The 25,974-nt window shown below is 45.0% G+C and overlaps 2 protein-coding genes and 2 non-coding genes across 9 annotated transcripts in view; 3 read left to right on the forward strand and 1 right to left on the reverse strand.

Annotated features, from left to right (window-relative positions):
* On the reverse strand, window positions 1–22,987 carry LOC115195377 (methionine synthase reductase). Of its 6 annotated transcripts, none has more exons than XM_029755177.1 (15): window positions 22,967–22,987; window positions 20,902–21,049; window positions 20,548–20,701; window positions 20,310–20,427; window positions 19,426–19,945; window positions 19,240–19,353; window positions 18,973–19,126; window positions 18,731–18,819; window positions 17,965–18,145; window positions 15,342–15,384; window positions 13,876–14,056; window positions 12,323–12,441; window positions 4,626–4,718; window positions 447–638; window positions 1–318 (listed from the first exon to the last, which is right to left on the reverse strand). In XM_029755177.1, exons 2-15 carry the CDS (start codon window positions 21,043–21,045, stop codon window positions 174–176), a joined length of 2,247 nt encoding a protein of 748 aa, XP_029611037.1. In that variant the 5' UTR covers window positions 21,046–21,049; window positions 22,967–22,987; the 3' UTR covers window positions 1–173. The 6 variants fall into 6 exon arrangements, with proteins under 6 accessions (XP_029611037.1, XP_029611036.1, XP_029611038.1 ...); XM_029755176.1 differs by lacking the exon at window positions 22,967–22,987 and adding an exon at window positions 22,914–22,932; XM_029755178.1 differs by lacking the exon at window positions 22,967–22,987 and adding an exon at window positions 21,294–21,744 and having other exon boundaries at window positions 20,902–21,046.
* LOC115195378 (T-complex protein 1 subunit epsilon) overlaps window positions 22,155–25,974 on the forward strand; it is a 6,183-nt gene continuing 2,363 nt past the window's right edge. The window contains exons 1-8 of the mRNA XM_029755180.1: window positions 22,155–22,400; window positions 22,991–23,051; window positions 23,201–23,365; window positions 23,847–24,045; window positions 24,277–24,469; window positions 25,047–25,196; window positions 25,424–25,543; window positions 25,712–25,897. Coding sequence (XP_029611040.1) covers window positions 22,296–22,400; window positions 22,991–23,051; window positions 23,201–23,365; window positions 23,847–24,045; window positions 24,277–24,469; window positions 25,047–25,196; window positions 25,424–25,543; window positions 25,712–25,897 — 1,179 coding nt within the window. The 5' untranslated portion in view covers window positions 22,155–22,295. The remainder of the gene's footprint in view (window positions 22,401–22,990; window positions 23,052–23,200; window positions 23,366–23,846; window positions 24,046–24,276; window positions 24,470–25,046; window positions 25,197–25,423; window positions 25,544–25,711; window positions 25,898–25,974) is intronic.
* LOC115196498 (small nucleolar RNA SNORA49) lies at window positions 23,602–23,735 on the forward strand. The gene has a single exon (XR_003878863.1). It is a non-coding gene; the product is annotated as a small nucleolar RNA SNORA49 (small nucleolar RNA).
* Window positions 24,578–24,711, forward strand: LOC115196499 (small nucleolar RNA SNORA49). Its single transcript, XR_003878864.1, has one exon. It is a non-coding gene; the product is annotated as a small nucleolar RNA SNORA49 (small nucleolar RNA).

Below are 25,974 nucleotides of genomic sequence, written 5' to 3' on the forward strand. Positions count from 1 at the left end.
GATGCCTCACAAGTCCTCAACTGGCAGCTTCATTAAATAGTACCTTCAAAACACCAGTCTCAACGTCAGAAATGAAGAGGCGACTCCGGGATGCTGGCCTGACAATTACATACATTTGAATCCCAACTTGTAACAAAACAAAATGTAAAAAAAGTCAAGGGGTGTGAATACTTTCAGCTCCATATGTCCTGTAGATAGCGTTTCTCCTCCCTGAGTCCGGCCAGTCTATTCATGGCGTCCAGTTTATCCAGCTGAAGCTCTGCTGATACCATCTCTATCAGGGTGTCGTTCACGTCTTTAGCCATGTTCTTAGCATCACTGTGGGAGCAAAAGGTAGTCAGGAAAACCAGTGATCCACATCTACTAAGATAATCAACTCTATCAACCATATTGTTCCATTGTTTCCCTATTGACATCATCACCACCATCATCAAAGCTGAGCTCACCCGCAGACATAGAGGTATCCATTCTCCTTGAGGAGGAGGTTGATGATGTCTTTGGCATGGCTGAGCAGGTTGTGTTGGACGTATCTGGGTCCCGTCTCGGTCTGTGTTTCTGTTCCGTCCTGAGTGTCCCGTGAGAAAGACACTTTCAGATGGGTGAGGGTTCCATTGGCCACAAACCCCTGCAGCTCCTCTCTGAGAGAAAGAGAGAGCCGGTTAGTTATTTTACACGCTGTAGCTTTAATGAGAGTTATTTTACACATATTTCAATGAGTTATTTTTACACATATATTTCACCATCTCTCAGTGTTTTTTTTAAATATCCAACCAAGCGGTGTAGAAGCCTACGCATAAACACACAGGCTAGCCGATGCACCTTATTCAGCGCAAGAGAAATTGAAAAAATATAGACTTCATAAGGTTGAGTCCCTCTTATAACCATTTTTTTTTTTACAATCAATCCACCTAGCCTTGCTGCAACCTTGTCTGTGTGTGTCCATTACTTGCTGTCCAAGTTTGTGTATTCCGCCTCAATGTTTAACAGGGCCTTGTGTATATAGCAACAGCACGATAAAGTTGACTGTTTTCTGGGCCAGTGAAGAACCTTACCCAAGGTTGACAGGATGGACAGACAGACAGACGGACAGAGACAAGACATATGGGATGTTGTCTGGAAACAGAGGGAACTTGGGTGAAAGTATTCATATAATGTTTTGCAGTAGCAGGGAGACTTATAAAAACGAGTTTTAATAAAATATGAAGGTCATGACAGGAATCTCTCTCTCTCTCCCTCTCTCCCTCTCTCCCTCTCTCCCTCTCTCCCTCTCTCCCTCTCTCCCTCTCTCTCTCCCTCTCTCCCTCTCTCCCTCTCTCCCTCTCTCTCTCCCTCTCGCTCTCTCCCTCGCTCTCTCCCTCCTTCTTGTCCTTCATTGGGTTGAATGTCACATTGATGCAAGAACATCACCATGTTAATCTTATGACATGTATTCATCTGGATGACTCAGTATGAACAATTCTCTTCTACCTCTGACAGCCGCAAACAAATCCCTAGTTTACCTAGCATGTTAAACACCAGAAAAACAAGAGGGAAACCAGGAAGAGGGGAGGAAAAGAGCTCACAGACAGAATCAACAAGAGCAGTGATGAGGGTTCACTTTCTGGTGATCAAATAACAACATGAATAACACATCCCTTTAAAAGGTGTCGTCTAACAGAAACGTCCAGGGGAAGTTGTCGTCTAACAGAAACGTCCAGGGGGGAAAGTTGTCGTCTAACAGAAACGTCCAGGGGGAAAGGTGTCGTCTAACAGAAACGTCCAGGGGGGGAAAGGTGTCGTCTAACAGAAACGTCCAGGGGGGGAAAGGGTGTCGTCTAACAGAAACGTCCAGGGGGGGGGGAAAGGTGTCGTCTGACAGAAACGTCCGGGGGGGGGGGGGAAAGGTGTCGTCTGACAGAAACGTCCGGGGGGGGGGGTGGGAAAGGTGTCGTCTAACAGAAACGTCCAGGGGGGGGAAAGGTGTCGTCTAACAGAAACGTCCAGGGGGGGGGGGGGGGGGGGAGAAAGGTGTCGTCTAACAGAAACGTCCGGGGGGGGGGGGGGAAGGTGTCCGTTAACAGAAACGTCCAGGGGGAAAGGTGTCGTCTGAACAGAAACGTCCAGGGGGGGAAAGGTGTCGTCTAACAGAAACGTCCAGGGGGGGAAAGGTGTCGTCTAACAGAAACGTCCAGGGGGGGAAAGGTGTCGTCTACAGAACGTCCAGGGGGAAAGGTGTCGTCTAACAGAAACGTCCAGGGGGGGAAAGGTGTCATCTAACAGAAACGTCCAGGGGGGGGGGAAAGGTGTCGTCTAACAGAAACGTCCAGGGGGGGGGGGAAAGGTGTCGTCTAACAGAAACGTCCAGGGGGGGGGGAAAGGTGTCGTCTAACAGAAGAACGTCCAGGGGGGGGGGAAAAGGTGTCGTCTAACAGAAACGTCCAGGGGGGAAAGGTGTCGTCTAACAGAAACGTCCAGGGGGGGGGAAGGTGTCGTATTACAGAAAACGTCCAGGGGGGGGGGAAAGGTGTCGTCTGACAGAAACGTCCAGGGGGGGGAAAGGTGTCGTCTGACAGAAACGTCCAGGGGGGGGGAAAAGGTGGTCGTCTGACAGAAACGTCCGGGGGGGGGAAAGGGGTCGTCTAACAGAAACGGCAGGGGGGGAGGGGAAAGGTGTCGTCTAACAGAAACGTCCAGGGGGGGAAAGGGTTAGTCCTGGGGAAGGTGTTCGTCTACAGAAACGTCCAGGGTGGGGGGGGGGGGGAGAAAGGTGTCGTCTAACAGAAACGTCCGGAGGGGGGGGGAAAGGTGTCGTCTAACAGAAACGTCCGGGGGGGGGAAAGGTGTCGTCTAACAGAAACGTCCAGGGGGAAAGGTGTCGTCTGACAGAAACGTCCAGGGGGGGGAAAGGTGTCGTCTAACAGAAACGTCCAGGGGGGGAAAGGTGTCGTCTAACAGAAACGTACAGGGGGGGGAAAGGTGTCATCTAACAGAAACGTCCAGGGGGGGGGGGAAAGGTGTCGTCTAACAGAAACGTCCAGGGGGGAAAGGTGTCGTCTAACAGAAACGTCCAGGGGGAAAGGTGTCGTCTAACAGAAACGTCCAGGGGGGAAAGGTGTCGTCTAACAGAAACGTCCGGGGGGGGGGGGGGGGGAGGGAAAGGTGTCGTCTAACAGAAAAAAATATTCTCTCTATATGAGACTTTCATATTTCCATTTTCCATTTCTCCTCCTTTCTCTCTTTTCTGTTCTTCCCTCTTTTCTCTGTTGAATGTCAGCCAATACAATGAGACTTTGATTTCTGTTTGAAAGGTTAACATCCTGGTACCAGGGGTCCACCCAGACCCCACTGAGCTGAGCTCTTCTGTCTGGCCTCAGCTCTCAGTCAAACCCTGTGTGTATTGACAGAGAAAACAGCCCTGGTCTGGTGGTGCCACTCTGGTCTTTAACAAGAGCTCAGAAAACCCACTTTCCCTCTGCACTGAAATCACAATCCATGAAAAGAGGGGAATAAGAGAGAGAAAAAAGGGAGGGAACTAGAAGAAGGAGGGTAAGGGAGAAAACGGGTGCAAACATTAGGGGGTCTGAGTAACTGACTGGAGGTCAGATTGGTGTCACCCTCTAACACGCATGTTAAGTGTTGGGGTTGATTAGGGCTTTTATAGGAGAACATTGTGTACTAATGTTAAAGTCACATCCAGGATATCAGGGTTTAGCCTAGGATCACAGGATATACTTAGAAAAATAATGTATTCCCTTTGATGCTATCAGTTCATGTTTCAGACCCCCACTGACCGGCCAAAGTCGGGTTAGGTTGAATTCCCGCAGATAAGAGAGATCTACACTGAACAAACAACCATCCGACCAGGATACCTGGCTGTGAGGATGTATTTAACAAAGAGATGGAAGAAAATAAACAAATACAGGCAGATATTTCTTTGATCTGTTCTTTCATGATTTCTGGGACAAATTCATGTATTAAGGATGCACCGCTTTGATTTGTGTACTGGCCTTGTAGTGCTACAGGTCATTTAAGGAGAGAGTTTGGATGTTCTGCATTCTCTCAGTTAAGTAAGTTAAGTTTGCTTTGAAATACAAATGTTTTCAAGTCTTCTGAACTGGAATTTCTGTATCTACTGTATGGCATATCTACACTGAGCGGACAAAACATTAAGAACACCTGCTCTTTCCATGACAGACTGACCAGGTGAACTTGGGCTACCGAGTGGCGCAGTGGTTTAAGGCACTGCATCTCAGTGCTAGAGGCGTCACTACAGACCCTGGTTCGATTACAGGCTGTATCACAACCGGCCGTGATTGGGAGTCCCATCGGGCGGCGCACAATTGGCCAAGCGTCGTCCGGGTTTGGCTGGGGCAGGCCGTCATTGTAAATAAGAATTTGTTCTTAACTGACTTGCCTAGTTAAATAAAGGTTAAATTAAATAAATAAAAAAAGGACATCCAGCCAACTTGACACAACTGTGGGAAGCATTGGAGTCGACATGGGTGCTTCCCAAATGGCATCATACTCCCTATACAGTGGATTACGAGCAGAAACACAATGCAGGCCCAGGTCAGGAGTACAGCACAACATAGGGAATGGGGTGCCATTTTGGAAATACCCAACGTTTTGGTCAAAACGACACTCACCTAAACAGGAAGTCTCGGTCTCTATGGCGACAACCGAAGAACAGCCAGGTCTCACTGAACTCCGCCTCTGGGTTTTCCTCCCGCTCCTTCTCCCTGAAAGAGAAAAACAGAGGAGAAAATAAAATATATATATATATATACACACTGGAGGAGACCTCAAAGCCCAATCAATAAAAACACAGAAGAATGGACAGAGTCCTTGTCACAACAGATGTTAAAAGGGAGCAGTGATACTGTTGTATCTCGCTACAACATCTATACAGTACAGAGCCACAATTATGATGGGGATGATGCAGTCCAGAGAGGACAGGAAGTTAACATGCTACTAAAGAGACGGATCACACTACACCGTAGATTACAATTAAAACAAGGACTTAAGCTCATCGCCGTGCACGTGCGTCAACACATCTCCCTCTGCACGTCAGCTCCACTTTTATAAAAGTGATTCCTCCTGTGGCCAACGAGTCTGTCAGGGCTCCCAGAATCTTTTGCACAGAGGTGGCACAAAGACCCAAAACGCTGAGCCAGTGCGCTGCCATCTACACACCCCGCCGCCTACAGCCCCGCCGCCACCTACAGCCCCGCCATCTACAGCCCCGCCACCACCTACAGCCCCGCCACCTACAGCCCCGCCGCCACCTACAGCCCCGCCATCTACAGCCCCGCCATCTACGCCCCCGCCATCTACAGCCCCGCCATCTACGCCCCCGCCACCTACAGCCCCGCCATCTACGCCCCCCCCACCTACAGCCCCGCCGCCGCCATCTACAGCCCTGTCGCCACCATCTACACACCCGCCCCCGCCATCTTCACCCTCGTCGCCGCCATCTACACCCCCGGTGCTGCTAGGGGACTGACTGATGTCATATTGAAACTCGCTCTGGCCGACAATGCCTGTTTGGTAGAAAAAAATACTGGTAATTCACTAGCAAAGTACATAGCTGTAAACAAGACCACATGATGATGTAGTCCTTTCCTCTGTTATAGCATTCTGACTCCGGAGGGGGGGGGGGGGGGGGGGCAGAGACCTTGACTGGATAAGGTTTCCTCTGTTATAGCATTCTGACTCCGGGGTGGGGGGCAGAGACCTTGACTGGATAAGGTTTCCTCTGTTATAGCATTCTGACTCCGGGGGTGGGGGGCAGAGACCTTGACTGGATAAGGTTTCTGAATACCCTGAACATTCCAGTCTCATTGATGATGAATACCCTGAACATTCCAGTCTCATTGATGAATACCCTGAACATTCCAGTCTCATTGATGATGAATACCCTGAACATTCCAGTCTCATTGATGATGAATACCCTGAACATTCCAGTCTCATTGATGATGAATACCCTGAACATTCCAGTCTCATTGATGATGAATACCCTGAACATTCCAGTCTCATTGATGATGAATACCCTGAACATTCCAGTCTCATTGATGATGAATACCCTGAACATTCCAGTCTCATTGATGATGAATACCCTGAACATTCCAGTCTCATTGATGGTGAATACCCTGAACATTCCAGTCTCATTGATGATGAATACCCTGAACATTCCAGTCTCATTGATGATGAATACCCTGAACATTCCAGTCTCATTGATGAATACCCTGAACATTCCAGTCTCAACTCAACCCTCCTCAATCCTCCCCTCTTATTCTTCAACACTCCCCTCAACTCTCCTCAACCCTCCCCTCCTCAACTCTCTTCAACCCCCCACTCCCCTCCTCAACCCTCCCCTCCTCAACTCTCTTCAACCCCCCACTCCCCTCCTCAACCCTCCCCTCCTCAACTCTCTTCAACCCCCCACTCCCCTCCTCAACCCTCCCCTCCTCAACTCTCTTCAACCCCCCACTCCCCTCCTCAACCCTCCCCTCCTCAACTCTCTTCAACACTCCCCTCCTCAACTCTCTTCAACACTCCCCTCCCCTCCTCAACCCACAAGGATCAATATCAATAGCCTGGCTTCTATTTCTACTGCGCCACACAGACCACACTACCACTTCCTCTGAATACAAATCACATCTCTGCCCAGACCACACTACCACTCCCTCTGAATACAAATCACATCTCTGCCCAGACCACACTACCACTTCCTCTGAATACAAATCACATCTCTGCCCAGACCACGCTACCCCTCCCTCTGAATACAAATCACATCTCTGCCCAGACCACGCTACCCCTCCCTCTGAATACAAATCACATCTCTGCCCAGACCACGCTACCCCTCCCTCTGAATACAAATCACATCTCTGCCCAGACCACGCTACCCCTCCCTCTGAATACAAATCACATCTCTGCCCAGACGACAGGACCGGAGGGAAACAGTGCCACAGCATCAGAGCCAGACACTCCATTCTGGGTCCAAAGGAGGCAGTTGCCTCTCAATGCTTCTCTGATGAACAAGGAGCAGAAGAAACTGTGATTCAGCAGGAATGAGGTCTTGGTAAACGCAGCAATTCTTTTATTTCCTCTGACCTTGTTCATGCTGAATGGGTTTTGATGCTCTGTGTGAGCAGTGTTATGAGACTGTGATAATATGTGCCTGTACGTGATAATTCCAGGAAGTGCCACTGAACTATGATCACTGTACCTGGATGCCAAATTACAATGACATTAGCATGCCCGATTCTGAATGCATTCAGCTGAATGTGGCGAAACTATAGAGAGTCGTTTACAATAATCAAATACAACTACCGTTCATCCGGTGAACAACCTCAATGAATTACTCATCCTTAAGCTCAGACGACTAATCAATGTCAAACAGCCAGAGGTCGCCAGAGGTCGCCAGATCCCACCGAGTTATGATATTTCAACCGCTCCCTCTCTCCTTTGTTCCCTCTCTCCATAGCTCCCTCGCTTCTGCAGTTACAAAGTGGAACAAAGTCATTTTCAAAACATCCATCGATTGACAAAGGAAGACAGGATGCCAGTTGGGGGAGGGGAGAGGGAGCGACAGAGGGAGAGAGGAGGAAAGAGTGAGGGGAGAGGGAGAAGAAGTTAAACGTCCCCATGCTGCTTTGTTGCTAAAAACGAGGCCATTCAGGCTTTGTTGGCGACCTGCTTTCAAAATGGCTGTTGGTGATACAGCGTCCTGTTGTCAAATTGAACGTTGTTATCTCTTATCAAAGCATGACATCAGGGGTAGACTCCTCGTTTGGAATCTTAAATCGGGCACTGTACAAAGCTTTCCTTGTGACAGGTTTTACAATCTGACAGAGACAAGGGATCACTAAAAGATTGTTTCACCCAACTTCTTCCTACGGTGAAAAGCTTTATGCAGAGAAAACGACTGTCTATGTTGAAAAGCACTTAGAAAACGAGAACCTGCCTTTCTACAGCCAATCAACAGGGGCTTACTCAAGGCTGCTACATACCTGTATGTTACTGATTGCTGTTATCGTAGACATGAAAACATTTCTGAATGCGGTAAAGTGGAATGTCCCAGTTATATCAAAATCAGGTTTGAAAGGAACTTGACAGATATGTCATCGCTAATCTGATTAACCTTCCACATGCAAGAGGACACCTCATGGAAATTGTGATGGATACATGCGATTCCATACAAGATCTGACAACCCTGACTGCACTGATTTTCACTCAACTAAAAGAAAACACTAGAGAGGCACTACTAGTTTCTTCCGGGTCGAGGCTAAGCTTGAGTTGTACCAGGAAACATGGATTTCTTTAGTTGATAGGTAACAAGAAAATGTAAAAGCTATGAAAACTATGTCAACTAATGCCCTGAAAAGGAGGGCACAACTCCATGGCGACGCTGACAGGTCGGTGTAGCTGAACTAGCAACGTGAGCCATTCGTCGACCACGTAGTCGGCGGGTGGTGTGAACGTGTCTGAGCAGCGGTGCACCTCCCAGTAATGACCAGCTGTGATTTACATTGACACAGACGGTCTGCAGACCTCTTCGCATTCAAATCAATACGTCTCCGTCTGCCCTAGGTCATAAACACCAGACAGACAGCCAACGTCTCTGGTTGACTTATTACCTCAGGTGGGAAGTTGCCCTTATGCTCAGATCTAGGATCAGCTTGCTCTCTCCAAATACTAACATTAAAAGGGGCAATCAGCAGTTGAAACAATAAATAGTTTCTGTAAAAAGCTGAGGGATGGGGCAAGAGAAAGGTAACCACTCTCAAATTCATAGAGCTGTGGTTGCAAGGACTGACCATCCACGACATCAACATTATAGTTTTAACCATGCTATGAGGCTATTTGTTTATATTTGCATCGTTTACAAACATTGGAGTAAAACAAGTTTATATTTTTGGGTTCTGATGGGGTACGAGAGTTGAACTAAGCTATTTATAAAACTTTAAACAATTTAAAGAATCAAAATGGGTACATATCATCAATTTATAAGCCAAAACATGGATGTGGTAACTACAGATTACCCATTCAACCATTAGAACACACAACGGACCTTGGATTGGCGTTTAGAGGTCATTTGCTCGTAGTTTCACTGAAGAACTATTGTTAATCCCAGACGTGATCACAGCTCTGTTTGTCACATTACCACTAGAAGTCGACCAATTAAATCGGCATGGCCGATTAATTAGGGCCGATTTCAAGTTCATAACAATCTGTAATCGGCCTTTTTGGACGCCGATTATATTGCAATCTATGAGGTAACTGCGCGGCAGGCTGACCACCTGTTACGCGAGTGCAGCGTCAAAAGAACCTTGTGGCTGCAATAAGCCAAGCTAAGTTGCTAGCTAGCATTAAATTTATCTTATAAAAAAACAATCAATCCTCACATAATCACTAGTTAACTATACATGGTTAATGATATTACTAATTTAACTAGCTTGTCCTGTGTTGCATATAATCAATGCAGTGCCTGTTAATTTATCGGCGAATCACAGCCTAATTCAACTTCGCCAAACGGCTGATGATTTAACAAAAGCGCATTCGCAAAAAAAAAAAGCACATTCATTGCACAATTGTACCTAACCATAAACATCAACACCTTTCTTAAAATCAATACGCAGAAGTATATATTTTTAAACCTGCATATTTAGTTAAAATAAATGCATGTTAGCAGGCAATATTAACTAGGGAAATTGTGTCACTTCTCTTGCATTCAGTGTAAGCAGAGTCAGGGTATATGCAACAGTGTGGGCCGCCTGGCTCGTTGTAAACTGTGTTTCTCCCTAACAAAGACCGTAATTAATTTGACAGAATTTTACATAATTATGACATAACATTGAAGGTTGTGCAATGTTACAGCAATATTTAGACTTAGGGATGCCACCCGTTCAACAAAATACGGAATGGTTCCGTATTTCACTGAAAGAATAAACGTTTAATTTTGAAAACAAACTTTCCGGATTTGACTATATTAAATTACCATTGGCTCGATTTCTGTGTGTTTATTATAATTAAGTCTATGATTTGATAGAGCAGTCTGACTGAGCAGTGGTAGGCAGCAGCAGGCTCGTAAGCATTCATTCAAACAGCACTTTACTGCGTTGGCGAGCAGCTCTTAGCAATGCTTGAGGCACAGCGCTGTTAATGACTTCAAGCCTATCAACTCCCGAGATTAGGCTGGCAATACTAAAGTGCCTATAAGAACATCCATAAGTCAAAGGCACACAGTTGAAGTCGGAACTTTACATACACCTTAGCCAAATACATTTAAACTCAGTTTCACAATTCCTGACATTTAATCCTAGTAAACATTTCCTGTCTTAGGATCACCACTTCATTTTAAGATAGTGAAATGTCAGAATAACAGTAGAGAGAATGAGTTCTTTCATCACATTCCCAATGGGTCAGAAGTTTACATACACTCAATTAGTATTTGGTAGCATTGCCTTTAAATTGTTTAACTTGGGTCAAATGTTTCAAGTAGCCTTCTACAAGCTTCCCACAATAAGTTGGGTGAATTTTGGCCCATTCCTCCTGACAGAGCTGGTGTAACCGAGTCAGGTTTGTAGGCCTCCTGGCTCGCACACACTTTTTCAGTTCTGCACACAAGTTTCTATAGGATTGAGGTCAGGGCTTTGTGATGGCCACTCCAATACCTTGACTTTGTTGTCCTTAAGCCATTTTGCCACAACTTTGGAAGTATGCTTGGGGGTCATTGTCCATTTGGAAGACCCATTTGTGACCAAGATTTAACTTACTGACTGATGTCTTGAGATGTTGTTTTCAATATATCCACATAATTTTCCTCCCTCATGATGCCATCTATTTTGCGAAGTGCACCAGTCCCTCCTACAGCAAAGCACCCCCACAACATGATGCTGCCACCCCCGTGCTTCACCGTTGGGATGGTGTTCTTCGGCTTGCAAGCCTCCCCCTTTTCCCCCAAACATAACGATGGTCATTATGGCCAAACAGTTGTATTTTGTTTCATCAGAACAGAGGACATTTTTTACATTTACATTTTAGTCATTTAGCAGACGCTCTTATCCAGAGCGACTTACAGTAGCGAATACATTCATTTCATTTCATGCATTTCTTTTGTACTGGCCCCACGTGGGAATCGAACCCACAACCCTGGCGTTGCACACACCATGCTGGCGTTGCAAACACCATGCTCTACCAACTGAGCCACAGGGATATTGCTCCCAAGGATGAACCAGACTCGTGGAGGACTACATTTTTTTCCTGAGGTCTTGGCTGATTTCTTTTGATTTTCCCATGATGTCAAGCAAAGAGGCACTGAGTTTGAAGGTAGGCCTTGAAATACATCCACAGGTACACCTCCAATTGACTCAAATTATGTCAATTAGCCTATCAGAAGCTTCTAAAGCCATGACATCATTTTCTGGAATTTTCCAACCTGTTTAAAGGCACAGTCAACTTAGTGTATGTAAACTTCTGACCCACTGGAATTGTGATACAGTGAATTATAAGTGAAATTATCTGTCTGTAAACAATTGTTGGAAAAATTACTTCTGTCATGCACAACCGACTTGCTATAGTTTGTTAACAAGAAATTTGTGGAGTGGTTGAAAAATAAGTTTTAATGACTCCAACAACTTCCGACTTCAACTGTATGAAATACAAAATGGTATAGAGAGAAATAAAACTTCTTAACTAGGAATATTAAAGAACTGGGAATATTGAACCACCAGCTTTCATATGTTGTCATGTTTTGAGCAAGGAACTTAAACATTAGCTTTTTTACATGGCACATATTGCACTTTTACAACACTGTTTCTGCATTATTTAAACCAAATTGAACATGTTTCATTATTTATTTGAGACTAAATAGTATTTATGTATTATATTTCATTATTCATTCAGTATTGTTGTACTTGTCATCATTACAAATAATAATAATAATAATAATAATAATAATATATATAAAAAAATTATGCTTTTTTTGGTCCTCCAATAAATCGGTATCGGTGTTGAAAAAACATTATCGGTCGACCTCTAATTACCACCACAGACTTATTGGACACATAGGTTTTTGCGTTACTTACACATGACATCACTTAAGCATTGTTAATATTAAATCGATGGTGTACTTGAACAATAAACATTTAACCCACTCCTGTTGCATCATGGTTGTTATAGCAGCCATGTCTTTGTTCTTGAGCCATAGAGAAAACTTCACACAGAGTTGGCCTTCACAACTCAAAACAAACACTTCTACTCACTGACCAGATAAACAAGCATCACTTAAAACACAACAGTAGCCTGCTTAGTATGAATCCTGAATATTTGTGGGCTGTACCTTTGTTGTAGGAATCCAATGAAGGGAGCAACCCCGGTACCTGGTCCAATCATGATGAAGGGTTTGGAGAGGTCAGAGGTCAGGCGGAAGGAGCAGTTCTGACGCACACTCACATTGACCTGAGGTCAAAAGGTCAAAAAGTGTTTATCGGTGTGTCACACCTTTACACTCGTATAATTTCAAAGATTTTACTGAACTACAGTTCATATGGAAATCAGTCAATTTAAATAAATTCATTAGGCCTTATTCTATGGATTTCACAGGACTGGGAATACAGATATGCATCTGTTGGTCACAGATATCTTAAAAAAAGAAAAAGTAGGGACGTGGATCAGAAAACCAGTCAGTATCTGGTGTGACCACAGCGCAACACATCTCCTTCACATAGAGTTGATCAGGCTGTTGATTGTGGAATGTTGTCCTACTCCTCTTCAATGGCTGTGTGAAATTGGAACACACTGTCGTACACATAGATCCAGAGCATCCCAAACATGCTCAACGGGTGACATGTCTGGTGAGTATGCAGGCTATGGAAGAACTGGGACATTTTCAGCTTCCAGGATCCTTGCGACATGGGGCCGTGCATTATCATGCTGAAACATGAGGTAATGGCGGTGAATTAATGGCACAACAATGGGCCTAAGGATCTCATCACGGTAACTCTGTGCATTCAAATTACCATCAATGAAATGCAATTGTGTTTGTTGTCCGTAGCTTATGCCTGCCTATACCATAACCTCACCGCCACCATGGGGCACTCTGTTCACAACACTGACGTCAGCAAACCGCTCAGCCACACAACGCCATCTGCCCGGTAAAGTTGAAACCGGAATTCATCCATAAAGAGCAGTGGCCATTGAAGGTGAACATTTTCCCGCTGAAGTCGATTACGACGCTGAACTGCAGTCAGGTCAAGACCCTGGTGAGGACGACGAGCATGCAGATGAGCTTCCCTGAGACGGTTTCTGACAATTTGTGCAGAAATCTTTCGGTTGTGCAAACCCACAGTTTCATCAGCTGTCTGGTCTCAGACGATCCCTCAGGTGAAGAAGCCGGATGTGGAGGTCCTGGGCTGGCGTGGTTACACGTGGTCTGTGGTTGTGAGGCTGCTTGGACGTACTGCCAAATTCTCTAAAACGATGTTGGAGGCAGTTTATGGTAGAGAAATTAACATTAAATTATCTGTCAACAGCTCTGGTGGATATTCCTGCAGTCAGCATGCCAATTGCTCACTCCTTCAAAACTTGAGACATCTGTAGCATTGTGTTGTGTGACAAAACTGCACATTTTAGAGGGGCCTTTTAATGCCCCCAGCACAAGGTGCACCTGTGTAATAATCATGCTGTTTAATCAGCTTCTTGATATGCCACACCTGTCAGGTGGATGCATCATCTTGTCAAAGGAGAAATACTCACTAACAGGGATGTAAACTAATTGGTGCACAAAATGAGAGAAATAACATTTATTTCAGTTCTTGAAAAATGGGACCAACACTTTACATGTTAAGTTTGTATGCACACACACGCCTAGACACAGGTGACTCCTCTACTCACCTTAGGGAGGGCTGGGGTGCTGGAGGACTGAGCCTTCCCAGGGCGCACCAGGATGGGATCGACTAGGTCAGAGAGCCAACCAGTACACAGGCCACGCCTCCCCACGGGTCTCCCAGAGCATGCTGGGAACTCTATGACGTTGAAAACAAAGTGCAGCCGACCTGGATGTCTTAAACTGGAGCTGGAGAGACAGAGAGAGAGAGAGAGAGAGAGGAGAGAGAGAAGAAGAAGAAGTGACAGGGGAAGTGATAGATTAACAGATTAGGAGAAATAGTGGAGAAAATATATGAAGGTACTATCTTCTTCCAGTACGTAGAGGGTAAATAAGTGACTGTATACCATCAGTGGTGTAAAGTACTTAAGTAAAAATACTTTTAAGTACTACTCAAGTCGTTTTGGGGGGGTATCTGTACTTTACCTTTTATATATTTGACTACTTTTACTTTACTACATTCCTTGAGAAAATATTGTACTTTTTACTCCATACATTTTCCTTGACAACCAAAAGTACTAGTTACATTTTGAATGCTTAGCAGGACAGGAAAATAGTCCAATTGAAGCACTTATCAACCAAACATCCCTGGTCATCCCTACTGCCTCTGATCTGGAGGACTCACTAAACAGAGAACATCCCTGGTCATCCCTACTGCATCTGATCTGGAGGACTCACTAAACAGAGAACATCCCTGGTCATCCCTACTGCCTCTGATCTGGAGGACTCACTAAACAGAGAACATCCCTGGTCATCCCTACTGCATCTGATCTGGAGGACTCACTAAACAGAGAACATCCCTGGTCATCCCTACTGCCTCTGATCTGGAGGACTCACTAAACAGAGAACATCCCTGGTCATCCCTACTGCATCTGATCTGGAGGACTCACTAAACAGAGAACATCCCTGGTCATCCCTACTGCCTCTGATCTGGAGGACTCACTAAACAGAGAACATCCCTGGTCATCCCTACTGCATCTGATCTGGAGGACTCACTAAACAGAGAACATCCCTGGTCATCCCTACTGCCTCTGATCTGAAAATGGTGCCATCTGGTTTGCTTAAAATAAGGAATGTGAAATGATTTATACTTAACACTTAAGTATATTTTAGCAATGACATTTACTTTTGATACTTAACTATATTTTAGACCAAATACTTTTAGACTTTTACTCAAGTAGAATTGTACTTTTACTTGAGTCATTTTCTATTAAGGTATCTTTACTTTTACTCAAGTATGACAGCTGAGTACTTTTTCCACCACTGTCTACTCTTGTTCCAGTACGTAGAGGCTAAATAAGTGACTGTATACCATAATCTTGTTCCAGTACAAATTACAGTTTAGTCCCTTGCTCAAGGGCACATTGACAGATTTTTCAACTAGCAGGCTCGGGTAGTGTAACCAGCAACCTTTCACTTACTAGCCCAACGCTCTAACCACTAGTCTACCTGCCGCCCTAGTACAACAGCTTACCTTGCAGCGGAGTACGGTCTTGGTTGCAGTTTGGGCAAATGTTCTGAAATAAAAAGGAAAATGCAACAGGTGAGAGGATATTACAGTAAGGAGGCATCCATCCATCATATCACCTTTCTATGTAGATCACTGGCATAAAGGAGCTGAAGGGGCGCCCTACTTCAGAGTTGAGATTCACCCACCCAACCTCCTAGTCCTATTTCCTTGTTACACACAAAGATACGCCTCACGCACATTTATTTTAGGGCATACTTCTGTATTCATGTCGTTTTCATATCCCCAGAGTGTAGATGTGGTGCATGTAGGATGGAGATAGTTCATGTCCACCATATTTCAATGTCAGCTTTGAAGGTGCCCTCTTTTGGGGTAATTTGGAGTCTGGGAATGAGGCCTCTGGGGAATATGGTACAGGAAGAGTTATAATAGTTGGGTACAGTGTGGCTCAGTTGGTAGAGCATGGTGCTTGAAATACCAGGGTTGTGGTTTCACCCCCCATTGAGACCAGTATGAAAAAGTAAGTCGCTTTGGATAAGAGTCTGCTAAATATGTCAAATGTAATGGTTAGGGCGGGTGAAGAAGATCTCCGACAATCTCAGTTTTTATGTGATAAAATACCCTCAACCCATTTTTCACTTCAACCTTAAAAAGGTAACCCAAACAGCTAGAGAGGAGAGAGAGAGGAGAGAGAACCAGAACAGCTGGACTAACTCAGCTCTTCAACAGTAAACAGGTCAGAATGTATCACTGATACATGGTGTATCCAGTAGCATTCCCAAGCACTGCTGTAATTCCATCTCCCCTTGTCATTCTCATCTACAGGTTTAACATGGCCTTTAACCATCTCATTCCCTCCCTGATGGTCTACAGCCTGGCCAGGCCTCCGAGTTCTGACAGTAAATGTTCTATCACAGATAATGACCCCACGGGGGGGTGGGGGGGGGGGGGAAATCACTTGACATCACTTTCATAGTAGTGTTGGAGATATTTCACGCTATGCGTGACATCTCATTTTTGTCCACAACACAAAGACTAAAAATAATAACCCCAAAGTGGATTACAATTACAAATCACCTCTTTACCCAACCTTTATATTCCACAGCATCTGTAGCTAGAAGAGTCAATGCCACAGTAAAGATAATAATTAAGCGCAAAGCATTACTCCACCTTAAACTCACTCAGTCAAACCTAATGGGGCACCACGAGGCCAGTAAATGTGTTTTAACACAGACACAGACAGAGCAGTAGCGATCGTTAACCTGTGGCCTGCCCTGCCCTCCACAGCGCTGTAGCTATGCCCCTGTTAAATATAGTAGGATAGTCAATGACAGGACCCCAGCAACAGCTAGTGGACCCAAAACGCTTCCACCAGCACATTCTTCACCAGGGTACTTATGTCCCCATTTACATATGGCCAAATTTCTGCAATGCCGGTTCTACTACTGAAAAGGTGTTGTTGTTTTTTATTTCACCTTTATTTAACCAGGTAGGCCAGTTGAGAACAAGTTCTCATTTACAACTGTGACTTGGCCGAGATAAAGCAAAGCAGTGCAACAAAAACAACACAGAGTTACACATGGAATAAACAAACGTGCAGTCAATAATACAGTAGAAAAGTCTATATACAGTGTGTGCAAATGTTGTAAGATTAGGGAGGTAAGGCAATAAATAAGCCATAGTGGCGAAATAATTACAATTTAGCATTAACACTGGAGGGATAGATGTGCAGATGATGATGATGTGCAAGTAGAGATACTGGGGTGCAAAAGAGCAAAAATAAATAACAATATGGGGATGAGGTAGTTGGGTGGGCTATTTACAGATGGGCTATGTACAGGTGCAATGATCGGTAAGCTGCTCTGACAGCTGATGCTTAAAGTTAGTGAGGGAGATATGTCTTCAGCTTATATGTTATCAAAATGGCTGTGTCACAACACAGGATATTAAGTCGTGACACAGCCTCTTTGTGGGAGGATATTACAACTTACAAGAACAAATGGGACAGATAACACAGTTCTAGTCTAAGTATTTTTTATGAGTATTAGATTACTTTTATGTACAATATGTACTGATCTGATAGAAATTCCCTTTCCAACTGGCTTCAAACAAATCTACATAAGTCATCCTCAGCGCAAGTCTAGGCATTATGCCATGAGAGACTATAATGCCTAACTGTCTGCAGCCAATAGTTCTGTGTCAGGGGTGACCAAATGGTGAGACAGGATGGAACCACTGACGGGTCACAAAATTGGCAATTTAACTATTTCCTTTTTGCGGTCCTAGATCAAGACTTGATTGAAGCCATGCAGGAACATTGATTTGGTAATTTAGGATTCAGTAAAATGTTTGTAAAAATCCAAGTGGGGTCAAAAAAAAGAAGAAAAAATTAAATAAAAAAAAGAAGTCTGGGAAACGCTCTATGTAAAATGACATTGAACCAGCATTCACTGAGGCTATACTGCCCTCTGCAGGCTAGATGTGGAATACCAGTACATCACTTAGATACGCTCACTGTATTGGTGACCATTACAAACTAGACACATGTTTTGTGACGTGTAAAAGCTAAAACAATGCCCTCTGATTAGCTCAGACATTATGACTGACAGGAGAGGGAGTGTGCTCTGACCTATGAGGAGGCTGAGAGGGGGCTGGCAGGTGGGGAAAGCCCTGAGCAGGTCCAATAGGCAGAGGTTGGGGTCTCTGACATAGAGGTTGTAGTCGGCTGATCCCTGTTTACTACACAGCTCCTGTAGTCTCCTCTTCTCACCACTGTCTCCTGTACACTCCACCAGGGAACGGAGGAACGCCTGAGAAAATACTAAGTAACATTACACACCACACAGCACAAAACCTATTGTCCCAGATCGTATAGTTTGGGCTCCCGAGGGGCGCAGCAGTCAAAGGCACTGCGTCTCAGTGAAGAATTTGTTCTTAACTGACTTGCAAAGTTAAATACATTTACATTTAAGTCATTTAGCAGACGCTCTTATCCAGAGCGACTTACAAATTGGTGCATTCACCTTATGATATCCAGTGGAACAACCACTTTACAATAGTGCATCTAGATCTAGGTTACATTTTTTTTTAAATGTAACATTTTTTTTCTTCATATTTGTAGTTCATTCTGGACTGCTGGGACTTTTTCTGCATTCAACAATGTTACATTGACGCCTTGACAAACAAGAGAACGTCAAGTTGGATGAGGCAGAGACAGACTTGGCACCCAGGCAACATTCCTGCACCATACTGTACCTGCCAACACTGCAACCGTAGCTGTCTGCCACACACGCTCAGAAGGACCTAAAGTGTCTATCTTACTGCAGTGCAGTAAACTTTTACAGACAGGTTCAGGCTCTGGACTGGGTAGTTCAGGAAGAGAAAGGAGAAGGGACCTTCTTAGGGACAGTCCTGATCTCCAGACTCCAGGTGAGCAGGTGGTGCAGAGTGGTGTTCTCTGGGATGTAGGAGGGGATCTGAGCAGCTGGAGGGAAACAACACTGGGTCACATTTTACATCGATTACATATACTGTGTGTAGTTACATAGTTCAAATAAATGTGTTTAATGTCATCACTAGAACTATATAGTATATAGAGACTATAAAAAAAAACACTGCTTCTGAGAAAACGGCTTACTTTTCTTCTTGGTTTCTTTTCGCAGTGAGAGCTGGATGCGGTTGCTCTTCCGATCCTCTAGGCCCAGTCTATGGAGCAGCTCCCCCACCTCGGAGGCTCTGTTAGGGCAGAGCACATCAAGCGAGTCCCCAGGCTGGTAGGCCATAGGGTGGGACTGGGTACACAAAGGAGAGGATGGAGTAAAGAAACTACTTTAACCACCATTTCGATCTATTGACCTATTGGTCTCTGTATGAAAAACCATGTAAGAGTGGGACAGCCACTCACTGAGATGTCCATCTCGATCAGAAGGGCTGTTTTAACTGAGTCGTCTCTGGTCAGCTGGACTGCCCTGGAGATGGGAACCTCGTGAAGAGTCTCCTTACTGACCGGAGCATTGGTCTGGGAAGGGACAGGATATGAGGGGCTAGTGATGTTAGAATTCAAACAAATATGAGTTGAGAGACAACCCACCTCTTCTTCTATGGTGGCTTCCTGAAGCGTGACATCCAGGTAGGGTGGAGGCAGAGCTGGGACGTTGAGGGCCAACTCAGACAGCGGGGGCAAGGAGTGTGTCAGAGAGGCCTCTACAACAGCAGGGGGAATCCCATTCTGTCCACTCTGTGTCGCCAACACTGACTTGCGATCAGAGACAACACTATGAAGTTTAAGAGCAGTCCCAGTGTTGTCGGTCACTGACACCGGTATGAGAGCAGTAACTGAGCTCCCGGTCTCTGATGCTGAAACAGCCAAAGAATCAGTCCTAGCAGTCGCTGCTGTTCTGAGGGATTTGGTGCTCTGGGATTCTGATTCGTTGAGACTCAGGAGGTGGAGTTTGATGTCTGTTGCTGACGATTCAGGTGTTTCGTTTGATGATACTCTCTGGTCCCTAACATGGCCATCTCTCTCAGGCTGAGGGGCGGCCATCTTGGATAACGCTCCTCTGATCGCCTCCCACAGTCCTTCAAGCCAGGGGTCCAACACCAACTCAAGCCTGGAAACAAAAACACACACACAGTTTGGATTAAGAGCTAAACTATTAACATGAGACAGCCCCTAAGAGGCCACTACCAACTGAAGCCTGGACAGAAAGCAAAGACTATTCAGACTCAGAGATAAGCAGTGTGATGGAACCGAAAGATAATGTGCCACACAACACAAACGAGGTGACAGGAGGTAAGTGGGGAAAGTACATTAAAAGTGTGTGTCTATTTATGCCACTTTTATTCCTACCGATTCATGAAGACATTGTACCCCTACTTTAAAGCTTCTTTGGTGAGTGCCAAGATTTAAAGTGGTTCTCATACATCATGTAATAATATGTATTACTTTCCCAAATCAAAAGCCTTGGGCCTTACCCTACACCATCATCTGCATGTCCTGTTGCGTAGAAATGTTTAGCACCAAGTTCCAGTAGACGGCTGTCAATAGTCTTCCCACATTTGCAGAAATCTGCATAGTTTGTATCACCCAGAGCTGGAGCAGAGGGAAAAAAAACAAGATATTGACCATCAACACAATAAATCTTATTTTAAAACCATAGTAGCAATTTATCTCAGCACTAGGCATTTCGTCTGACACACAATTCTTCTTTACCTAAAAAAGCATAGCAGAGGTGTGCATAGAGGTCGCTGGGCAGGGTCTTTTTCTTGATTGTCTTGACAAACTTCAGGGCCGTGTCTGGTGGGTCCCCATCCCCTGTGGTAGACACAACGAACACCACAGGAGAACTCTCCTTCTCCAAGTTAAACTGAGGGTGGGATACACAAAACAGGATCAGTTATTCACATGAGAATAGAAGAGGCCAGTAACAACGTCTACCACAAATATACTCATACATAGGCCTAGTTATGTTTCCTTAGCAGATTGATTGTTGGCGATGTTGTGCCCGCATTGGAATGCATGTCATGGGAGGGCAGGTTGACACTATTTTGTGTTTGATAGCTTTACCTTGTGTCCTTCGCTCAAGCAGCAGATATCAGCAAACAGTCCCCTCTCCTCGGCCTCGTCAGCTATCCCCTCGGCTATAGACTGGGCCTGGCCTTTCTGAGACCCATACAGAACCAGGAAGCGAGGCTTTAACTCACAAGGCATTCTGCTGGACAAGTGGAAACAACAGAAGTCAGTGAAACTTTACGTAATTGCAAGCAAATCTATAATTGTTGTGGCAACATTGTTCCTATTGTCATCAACAAAACATTGTGCAGAAACTGACAATCATCATCCATACTGACACGGATCCTTCCATTTCACCTCGACAACAGATTAAAAAACAGAGCCAAGTAAAACTGAATTCAGACTAGATCAACCACGACTGAGTACATTTCATGCATCTTACCTACACACTCGGAAAGTTGAAGAACTAGTAGCAGATCCCCGTGGAATTCATTTTGTAACATTGTATAATAAACCTCTGAACACGTTCAGCACCTTACAAAACCTACCCAGAAGTTACGTCACCTGTGACGCACGACACGCACCAGGAAGGAACACGCTGTCCTAATTAATGCACGTGGATTTGTGTCCATTTATTTATCTAACGGTAACATAACACGGAACTGCTTTTCTCTGATATGAGGATGCTTTTGGAGAACAGCTCTCTGAAACTCCATGAGATTCGCTTATCATCCAACAGGACTGACATGCAGATAGCTGTTGAAACTCCTGAGTGCCAGTCTTCCAGCTCTGTTCACTGACCAGCTACTGACCAGACTTCACTGACTCAACTCAGTGATGGAGTCCGATATAGATTATTTGGTGGAACTGACAGACAAGAACGGCACTAACTAGCTCACAAGCAAAATATTGAATTCACTTTTTTTCTGGACGACTTACTCAAGCCTGGGAAAGAGCAGCCTGACAATACCAGTAAAACTGCAAAATGAGCTGTCTGATAGTTTGCTGAAATAAACGTATTCACCCCAAAACATTATCAAACGGTTACGGAGTTTTAAAGTCTTTGATACAACATTTATCACACCAAAGACGTCCGGACTGCACCGCGAGATAACAGGGATAGAATCGCGAGACTGGAAGAACTCATTTGCCAACGGGATAATAGGAAAATAAAGTAAATTAAAACATTTTATGCACAACATCTCTCTCAAACCATTAATTGTACAAAAGGCAACTGAAATCTATGTTCATTATATAGTTTTAAAATAAAAAATGGAATCATTCTATGATTTCTCAACCTCCCCCTCCCCGCCCTGAGATCCTTCCAGAAGTCGCCGGCAGACCCGTGCGACCAAGAGCCCAGCAACACTCCACTTTTTTTTTTTACCGATAAAAGTCTGAATTTCAGCCGTAGACACTTCTGAAGTGTCACCGTTTTTTCAGCCAATATGTCCGCTATGGGGCAGCTCGCGTTCGACGAGTATGGACGGCCGTTCATCATCATCAAAGATCAGGACAAGAAGACTCGCTTATCGGGCCTTGATGCACTGAAGGTACAATGGATTTAGCAAGTCCTGTTAGCTAACATGTTTCAGCATCTTACCAAGGCACATTTGCAGAACACTTGCAACTTCAGACCCACTTGTTTAGTTAGTTAGTTAGCTAGCAAGTAAGTTAGTTATTATGGATTTATAGCTAACATTCTGAGCCAGTCAAATTGTATGTTTAATTTATGTTGTACAAGTTGGCTAGTTAGCGGATTAGCTACGGCATGCTAAGTCTGCCCATGTGCTTATTTTCTAAAGACGCCTGTGAGTCGCGGCTGGTTGTCAAATGAACAATGGAATCATTTAACTAGCTAATATGTCATCATACGTTGTGTTTTCTCACTTAGTTATATGCTGAATAATAAAAAGTGCAATTCATAGTTTGGTTTTATTGAACGTGCGTATGCTGTCATGCCGCTAACGTTAACTAGTTCGCTAGCTAAGTAGCTTAGCCAAAGTTAGCTGTCTAACCTAGATGACAAGGTTTAAACATGAATTTTCACGGACATAGCAATCTACCTAGTCGACCATCCCCGCAGTATCCCTCCCTCAGCCGCAGTGAAGATATTCACCAGATTTGCTGTTGTGTTTTGCAGTCTCACATCATGGCAGCAAAGGCGGTTGCGTCGACGCTGAGGACGTCACTAGGACCAAACGGTAAACCCAAACAGCCACACTGAAGCTTATTCATTCACAGCGCTGTGATAAAGCCACTGTGCCCTACCCCTCTGGTTAACACAATAACAACTACCTGAGGCTACACATTCATCTTGAATTACATTTAACCCCTTTTCCTCTTTCATTAGGCCTGGACAAGATGATGGTTGACAGGGATGGGGAGGTGACTGTCACCAACGACGGAGCCACCATCCTCAGCATGATGGATGTGGACCACCAGATCGCCAAGCTCATGGTGGAGCTCTCCAAGTCTCAGGACGACGAGATCGGAGACGGGACCACCGGAGTTGTTGGTATGCTCCCCTATATATTTGAGTCTCCCTGATTTGATCTTTGACTCATTAGCTTATTAATTAAACAATTGTGGTCTCTTGCACCTCTATCCTGTTAGTAGGCTGTCATTGTAAATAAGAATTTGATCTTGACTGACTTGCCTAGTTTTAAAAAAACAACATTGGATGGTAGACTACTCCTGGTTCCTTTTTTTTGTGCCAATCCAGACATTGGATTAATATTGCAGAATGCTCCTCTTCCCCTCCCTTACACCAGTCACTCTGTCCCCAGTGGAGTGGTCTGACATTGACAGGGGACACAGCACCACAGCTCTCTCACCTCTCATCTAGGACCTTCATCTTACATGGGGCTTGTGAGAGAGCTGACAATTTCTGAAAGCCATTCACATTACCTGCAATTCTTTCTATGATAAGATTGTTAATCAATGCAGAATCATATTGGTACACTCATCCAAACGAACTCCTCACCCCTCCTCTCCAGTGCTGGCTGGTGCTCTCCTGGAGGAGGCAGAACAGCTGCTGGACAGGGGCATCCACCCCATCCGTATCTCTGACGGTTACGACCAGGCCGCCAAGATCGCCATCGCGCAGCTGGACAAGATCAGCGAGACTTTTCCTTACGACCCCAGCAACACAGAGCCTCTCATCCAGACCGCCATGACCACACTAGGTTCCAAAGTGTGAGTTTTACTGGAAGTTGGCGCTTTTTTTTGTGATTTTCATGACAACTTTCAGAAATGTCAGTTATGGTCCGGCTAGCTGTTGGCATGGCAAGATGGTGTAGAGTTTTGCACTCTTTGCACAAATTGATTTGGCCCAGATGTGATGGCATACATGTATTATTTATGAACCTTGTCCGTTGGTTTCATTAGGTCTCATACACATTTCTCTCCTCATCTTCCTTCTTTCAGGATCAACCGCTGCCACAGACAGATGGCGGAGATCGCGGTGAACGCCGTCCTGACGGTGGCGGACATGAACCGTAAGGACGTGGACTTTGAGCTGATCAAGATGGAGGGCAAGGTGGGAGGCAAGCTGGAGGACACCCAGCTCATCAAGGGAGTCATCATAGACAAGGAGTTCAGCCACCCTCAGATGCCCAAGGTACACAACCACACACAGATGGCAGCAGTGCCTCAGCCATACAGTTGATACAAGGGTCATGTTATGCTGTCACCTCAGATGTAAACTAGGATGCAGTGTGTTGCTCCTCTTCCCCTCCCTTACACCAGTCACTCTGTCCCCAGTGGAGTGGTCTGACATTGACAGGGGATACAGCACCACTGCTCTCTCACCTCTCATCTAGGACCTTCATCTTACATGGGGCTTGTGAGAGAGCTGACAATTTCTGTAGATTTAATATATATATATATATATATATATTTTTACCTTTATTTAACTTGGCAAGTCCGTTGAGAACAAATTCTTATTTCCAATGACGGCCTAGGAACCGTGGGTTAACTGCCTTGTTCAGGGGCAGAACGACAGATTTTTACCATGTCAGCTTGGGGATTCGATCTTGCAACCTTCCGGTTACTAGTCCAACGCTCTAACCACTCGGCTACCTGCCGCCCTCAATGTTTTCTTTTAGCCCATCCAACTCCCATTTTAAATTGTATTTAACAAGGTAAATCATCCAGTTGTCTTCTACAACAATCTCCTTTACTCCTTTTCCCCTCAGCTCCTGAAAGACACAAAGATGGCCATCCTGACCTGCCCGTTTGAGCCCCCTAAGCCCAAGACCAAGCACAAGCTGGACGTGACCTGTGTGGAGGAATACAAGGCCCTGCAGAAGTATGAGAAGGACAAGTTCCTGGAGATGATCAAACAGGTCAGTCACACAACCTTTTACAACTTACTATTTCTCTACAACACAGCTGCTAAAGGTACATTCCTGTCATTCAGTCAGCACAACTAGAAGATGTGTATATGAAGGACCCTCATCTCCTTGAATCTCATTTCATTAAATATGATCTAAACTAAAGCTAGAGTTGACTGAATATGTCATGTGATGAAATAACATGAATAAGTGAAATGTCATATTGTGACTTTTCTCAGATCAAGGATACTGGCGCTAACCTGGCCATCTGCCAGTGGGGCTTCGATGACGAGGCCAACCACCTGCTGCTGCAGAATGAGCTGCCTGCCATCCGCTGGGTTGGAGGACCTGAGATTGAGGTGAGACACACACTACACACACACTGCATACACACACACTGCATAGACACACTACACACACACACTACACACACTGCATACAGACATCATGCCATTCAGCTGCAAAATGTTAGTTTATTTCCCCCCATGTGTTCCTGTGTTGCTAACCTCTGTTTCACCCTGCCTCAGCTGATTGCCATAGCGACAGGAGGCCGCATCGTGCCACGGTTCTCCGAGCTGACTGCTGAGAAGCTGGGTTCAGCCGGCGTAGTCAAGGAGATCTGCTTCGGCACGACCAAGGACCGCATGCTGGTCATCGAGGAGTGCAAGAACTCTAGGGCAGTCACCATTTTCATCCGCGGAGGAAACAAGATGGTGGGTGGACTGCTAGTCTGCTAATGTTGACTGTTGGAGATGATGCTGAAGGGACTGATGATCAGTTTATGTAGACA

The sequence above is a fragment of the Salmo trutta genome, chromosome 6 (genome assembly GCF_901001165.1).
Source record: "Salmo trutta chromosome 6, fSalTru1.1, whole genome shotgun sequence".
NCBI lineage: Eukaryota > Metazoa > Chordata > Actinopteri > Salmoniformes > Salmonidae > Salmo > Salmo trutta.